At 51.7% G+C, this 6555-nt stretch overlaps 2 protein-coding genes across 2 annotated transcripts in view; one reads left to right on the plus strand and one right to left on the minus strand.

Moving 5' to 3' along the window:
* Positions 1-5214, plus strand: part of FBH1 (F-box DNA helicase 1) — a 30955-nt gene extending 25741 nt beyond the window's left edge. The window contains exons 16-17 of the mRNA XM_033514356.1: positions 59-248; positions 992-5214. Of these exons, the coding sequence (XP_033370247.1) occupies positions 59-248; positions 992-1111 (310 nt within the window). The 3' untranslated portion in view covers positions 1112-5214. The remainder of the gene's footprint in view (positions 1-58; positions 249-991) is intronic.
* IL15RA (interleukin 15 receptor subunit alpha) overlaps positions 3595-6555 on the minus strand; it is a 7726-nt gene continuing 4765 nt past the window's right edge. The window contains exons 2-5 of the mRNA XM_015628894.3: positions 5390-5581; positions 4358-4772; positions 4145-4174; positions 3595-3700 (exon numbers count right to left, since the gene is read on the minus strand). Of these exons, the coding sequence (XP_015484380.2) occupies positions 3595-3700; positions 4145-4174; positions 4358-4772; positions 5390-5581 (743 nt within the window). The remainder of the gene's footprint in view (positions 3701-4144; positions 4175-4357; positions 4773-5389; positions 5582-6555) is intronic.

Consider the following 6555-nt stretch of genomic DNA (forward strand, 5'->3'; position numbering starts at 1 on the left):
TCCTTCCTTCCTTCCCTCCCTCCCTCCTTCCCTCCCTCCCTCCTCTCATCTAAAAAAGTCACGGATCAACCTTCATCTCCCTCAGAGTGCTGATATTCCCATTTTTCCGTGTTTCCCAGGAACATTTCCTCCGGGTGGAGCTGCTGAGTGAGGCTGCCCCATCTCCCATCCCTTGTTGTGTGTTGGGATGTACAAAATCCCTGGAATTCCGCTCCGGGCTGGTGGTGAAGAAGCTCCCGTTGAGTCGTGTACGTCACTTCCCTGGGATTTGGGATTTGGGAGCCTTCCTGAGCCATTCCAGTCCTGTTCTGAGCAGGGATCTCAGCTCCCCATCCCTTTCCTTGTGCTCACAACCAGGGCTGAATTCCAAGGGAAATTCCAGCTCCTGTTGCGCTTCCCATGGATCCTGAACATCCCAAGGTGCTCGGATGGATCCAAATCTGGATTCACTCCTGGAATCCACGGAATATCCGTGTGGGATCGGCACAGCGCCCTGGCCCCAGTGACAATCCCAACTTTTGGGGCTGGGTTTGGGATGGATCCCACCTGGATCCTTGTCCGGAGGGTGCTGGAAAGGCCGAGTTCCGTAGGGAACGCGAGGTCAATCCGTGGAATTCCATGTCCAGGACAAGAGGGAACAACCTCAGGCTGTGCCATGCGAGGTTTAGTCTGGACTTTGGGAAAATTCCTTCATGGAATTTTCCAAGCATGGGAATGAGCTGCCCAAGGTAGGGATGGAATTCCCATTCCTGGAGGGATTTCCGAGCCCAGTGAATGCGGCACTCAGGGACCTGGGTGACCTTGGCACTGCTGGCAACGGTCGGACTCGATGTCCTTAAAGATCTTTTCCAGCCATTCCATGATTCCCTGTGGGAATTCCTTGCTTTGGGCACATCCTGGCTCTTTTCCCTGGATTGGGGCAGAGCTTGGAAGCCGAGGTTTTGTTCCTGCAGTTTCCTCTTCCCTGAAATCTCCTCCTTTCCTCCCGCAGAGCGACGGCAGCCGGGATCTGGGGGGATTCCTGTGCCAGGCTTGCACCCAGCAATTCTTTGGCTCCCTGGCTCCGCTCGTCTCGTTCCCAACGATCCAGGAAAAGCCCATCCAGCCCTGACAGAGCCTCCAGCTTCCCAGAGCCATCCTGGACCTGGGACAAATCCTCCTGGCACATCCCAGCTCCTAAATCAGACGTTGGAGATGGAAATCAGGATGTTGGAGCAGGATTTCAGCCAAATCCTCCAAATTCTAGGTGAATATTGGAGCAGGATTTCAGCCAAATCCTCCAAATTCCAGGCAAAAGTTGGAGCAGGATGTTCCCAGCTCCAAATTCCAGGTGAAAGTTGGAGCAGGATTCCTCTTGGCACATCCCAGCTCCAAAATCAGACGTTGGAGATGGAAATCAGGATGTTGGAGCAGGATTTCAGCCAAATCCTCCAAATTCCAGGCGAATGTTGGAGCAGGATTTCAGCCAAATCCTCCAAATTCCAGGCGAATGTTGGAGCAGGATTTCAGCCCAGCTCCAAATTCCAGGTGAAAGTTGGAGCAGGATGTTCCCAGCTCCAAATTCCAGACAAAAGTTGGAGCAGGATTTCAGCCCAGCTCCAAATTCCAGACAAAAGTTGGAGCGGGACGTTCCCAGCTCCAGAGGAATTTCCAGGCTTCCTGGGGATGATGTGATTTCCTCCAGCCCTGCCTCATCCTCCAGGAGCTGGGAAGTGGAATATCCAGAGGATATTCCAGAGGATATTCCAGAGGATATTCCTGCACTTCAGGAATGGGATCCGACAGAACAAGGTTCATTTTGGAACATTCCCTCTCTTCCCCCTGACACCAAACTCCCCAAATATCCCGTCATTCCCGGAATTCCCTCTGATCCAATGGAAAAAAGAGGAAGCATAATGCTGGAAAATATCCAAAGAAAGTTTATTTATTGGAAATGAACTTTTCCTGTCCAGCCAGGGGAGGAAATCCTGAATGTCTCCCAGTGAATTCATCTTCGATCCTTGCAGCCAAGGGATTTCCCTGGATTCTTTCCCTCCTCCCTGCAGCCAACCAGGAGGGAAGAGATAAGCAGGAGCAGAAAAATTCGGGGACAAACTGGAGAGGGATTTCCAATCCTCAAATTAAATTTATAGCCAAAAAAAAAAACCTTAACACTTCCATTGTGTCTCTTCCCTGCCCTCAAATATCCTTTTATTTCCCGGATCACGCTCTCCGTGCCTGGAGGCCACAATTCCAGAGTCTGTGCCATGGGAAACCAGAACTGGAAGTGGTTTTGGAATCTGCCCTTGGCCACGGCCTGGAGCTGCTGCAGGAATCCATCCTGGTTTTTATTCCATGGGATGGATTGGATTCCATGGAGCTGCTTCCCTCCCTCTCCTTTCACTTTGGAAGCCGATTCCGGGAATGCGTTCCCGACGTGGGCAGGAATTCTCCCAAACTCTTGGATCTGGATGGGAACACAAAGCCTGGAGTGGCCATTGGATCATCCCAGGGCTCCCTTCCAGCCTCTCCCGAGATTCCTGGTTCCTTGGGAAGAGGGATGTGCCCCGGATTGGAGGCACAAACAGGAGCAGCCAGGAAAATCCATGGAATTCCAGCCGGTGCATCCCAAGCTTTTTGAGAACTCCTCTGTGCCGTCACCTCCGGAGGTTGGGAATGAACCCTTCGATTCCGCGGTGTCCAATGGGAATGCTGCAGGATTCATCCCAATCCAGTCCTTCCCGAGACATCCAGTTAAAAATCTGAGTGTATTTTCCATATAAAATACATTTATTTCTACCTAAAAATAGAAAGCTGCCTTTTCTGGAGTGGGAGGAAACAAGTGGATAAAAACCTGGATAAGGGAACAAGTGCAAAAAACCTGGATAAAGGAACAAGTGGATAAAAACCTGGATAAGGGAACAAGTGCAAAAAACCTGGATAAGGGAACAAGTGCAAAAAACCTGGATAAAGGAACAAGTGGATAAAAACCTGGATAAGGGAACAAGTGGATAAAAACTGCTGATGGATAAAAGGAAACACACAAAGGAAAATATTCCCTAAATTATTTGGTCCTCGATGGTGTCCGTGGAGGTGCCGCTCCAGCTTGGATTCCGGGTGGGGATCGGGATCCGGAGCCGGGATCGGTGCTGGAAGTGCTTCCCAAGGATCCCTGAGCTGTGTGTGAGGGTGGGATGTTCCCAACACCTTGGGCTCAGTGGCTGGAGGAGAACAGGAAAGGGATGAGGATGTGTGGAAATGCTCAGCTGGGTCTTTCCATCCAGTTCCTGGGATTTGGGACAGAGCTGGGAAAAGGATGGGATCCAGCTAATCCGAGTCTATCCATGGACAGGGGATGGGAATTACCTGGGGCAGATTCATCCCAAATCCCATCCCAGCATCCCAACCCTCTCCCTGCCCACCACCAGCATCCCCAGGGCCAATTCCCACAAATCCCAGCTCCCAGTGTAGGACATTCCCCCACCTTCGGGATCATCCGTGGGAACCATCCGCGTTCAGCCGCGCGTCCCTGGCTGCTCTCAGGGAAGCGGCCGGAATTCCATCCTCCGGCATCCCTCGGGATGGGAATGCTCCGAGTGTCCCCGGGCCGGGTGCTCAGCCTGTGGGGACGACGACGGGAGGCTCCACCTCCTCATTCCCGACGGGATGAGCTTCCATGGGAATATCCGTCTCCGTCACCGCGTAGCCCTGCCTGGTGCACCTGCGGAGGGAAGAGGAGCATCGGTGCCATTCCAAGGTTTTCCTTTGGAAAGCACTGAAGCCTTGGAAAACTCATCCTTACTTCCTCCTCCAGCAGCAGGCGGCCGCAATTCCGGTGGCCAGCAGCACCAGGAATCCTGCGGGATGGAGACACGGAGTGAGGAACATCTCCCAACCCACGGCCAAGGAATTCCACCAAAATAGCTCTGGAAGGAGCCAAACCCACTCCGGGCACCATCACAAGGTGCCCTCCCCACCCCCAGAGGGAGAAACTTTGGAATTCTTCTTTCCAGGAAGGAATTTGGGTGCTGGATCCTTTCCCTCCCCTTCCCATTCCTGTTGGTCCTGGAATAAAACTCCCACAGCTCCCAAAAGGGATTTGAAACTTTAAAAAAGAATAAATAAGCCCCCATTTCCCAAATAAGCGATTTTTTTCCCAACTTACCGACAGAAGAGCCCACGGAGAGGATGGAAACTGGAAAAGAGGAGAGAAAAGGAAATTTTGAGCTGCAGAAGTAGGAAAGGGGTGGATTCTGGGAGGAGCCTCACTAAAAGGGAGGTTGGAGGGAAGGAAAAATTCCATTGGAAAAGCAGAAGAGCCTTTACGGATCAAAGAAGCCCCGGGGGAGGTTTGGATTCCCTCGGGAATTGGCCCAACCTGCGGCGTGATCCGTGGGCGGGATGGGCAGCGGGGTTCTCCCCTCTCCCAGCGTGGATGTGTCCGGTGTTGGAATCGTCTCCGGCGGCCTGGATCCATCTGGCAGCACAGGGGACTGACTGGAAGCTGGAGAGGGGCTGGAATTCGGGCTGGAATTCGGGCTGGCATCGGTTCTTCCTGCTGAGAAAACGATGGGAAATCTTGAAATTCCCAAAATGGAAAAGCGGCTCCGTTATTTCCGCGCCCTCATCCGACAGCTGGGATTTCAGGAGACGGCGCGAATCAGATCCCACCACGGGAATGTTGTGGTTTCCAAATGCCAGGCTCCAATCCCAATCCCAATCCCAATCCCGTTCCTCACCCCTCTGGGTCGTGCTCTCCGTGCCGGGGGTTTCCCAGGAATAAGCTGGATCTCCTTTGGGAAAACACAACAGGGAGACACCATCAGCTGGGAAATGGAACTCCAACCGGTTTGCTGAGTCAGTCAAAATTATTTTAGTCAATATTTTATTGGATATTTATTTTTTTATTATTTTATCCAATTATTTTATCCAACATTGAGGTCCGAGGGAAATTCCACAAATTCTGGATGTTTGTTGTCAAATTTTAACAATTTTTTACATTTTAGCAAAAAAAGGAATTAATGTTCATTTGCTTCAAGTTCTTAATTACCCTTCTATTGTTGAATAATTGATCCCTTTTTAATTAATGTAATTAATCCGTATTTTCAGCCTTTTAATTATGTTTTCCCAGACCTCTGCATTATCCAAAGTCTTTTTCTGGTTTATAAATTCCACATTCCCGGTGTTCCATCCTCCACAATAAATTCCTTTCCCAGGATTTAACTTCCTCCCCCAGCCCTGGGAGCACTGAGGGACGTGAGGTCCTAAATTTTTGTTTTCCCACCCATCACCCGCGATCCGTTAGGAATTCCACGGATTCGATTCCGTAATTCGCCCTCCATTTCTGAATCTTTTGGAAGAACCAGAGCTTGGGTGGCGCTCGTGTTTCTTCCCAAATTCCCGGACTTACGGATGCACTGGAGCGTGGGGTCGGTCCAGCGGGGCTCGGAGCCGTTCCAGAGGATGCACTGGATGAGGCTGGAGGTCCCGGCTTTCCGTTTGTATCCGGGATTGCAGGAGTAGCGCAGGCGGGAATTCAGCTCCATGTGATTCCCAGCCTCGATGTGAGCGTTGGCCACTGCTTTGGGGCGGCTGCATCGCGCTGGAACGGGAATGGGATGGGAAAAAAAAAAAAAGATGGAATTATGAAAGGAAGATCAGACAACTTCTGGCTGTGCTGGGGAATTCCCCACTCCTCATCCCTGGAATATCCAAGGAGAGGTTGGACAAGGCTTGGAGCAGCCTGGGGTAGCGGGAGGTGTCCCTGCCGTGGTAGGACACGGAATGAGCGATCCCTAAATTCCCTTCTGACACAGAATTCCATAAAACCCTGCCTGGGGATGGATATAGGAAATCATCCATGCAGAAATAAAGGGATGTCCCTGATGCAGGGAAAATATTCCCAACATTTTTGGGATCGTTTATAGCAGCTCCTCTGGAGGCTGGAGAAAGGGAAAACTCCACTTCCGGCATCTTTGTGGTCGCATGTGGCAGCTCCTCCAGCCAGCCAGGAATTTTTATGGAATTCCATCCCCTTTGCAGTGACTGTCCCAGGCCAGCAGCCGCTGAATTCCAGCCGCGCTCGCCGCTCCCGTCCTCCTCCACTCATTTCACAGCTGGACATGAAAAATTCCAGGTGCTGCCGAGTCCTCCACCCACTTCCCAGGGTTTTTTTTTCCCCCCTCTGGCATGTGGAAGCTGAAATCCAAGTATCCCAGGCAGTGAGGCAGGGATGGATTTTGTGGCTTTGCTTTTCCCCAGAGGAGCTCCCACTTCCACTCCAGCCTTGGGATGAGCTCAGTTCCGTACCAGGATGGTGAAAATTCCCGACTTTTCTGGTGCAATCGGGAAAATTCCGTGGTGCCACCACCCGGATCCGTGTAGGAACGGCTTCTCCATGATCCTGGCTGCTGGAAACTCCCAAATCCCAATGGGAGCCAGCACAGAGAGCCAGAGAGAGGTACAGTGGGAACAACAAAATACAGCTGGGATGGGATGGGATGGGATGGGATGGGATGGGATGGGATGGGATGGGATGGGATGGGATGGGATGGGATGGGATGGGATGGGAGCAGG

Source organism: Parus major, chromosome 1A, assembly GCF_001522545.3.
Source record: "Parus major isolate Abel chromosome 1A, Parus_major1.1, whole genome shotgun sequence".
NCBI classification, from domain to species: domain Eukaryota; kingdom Metazoa; phylum Chordata; class Aves; order Passeriformes; family Paridae; genus Parus; species Parus major.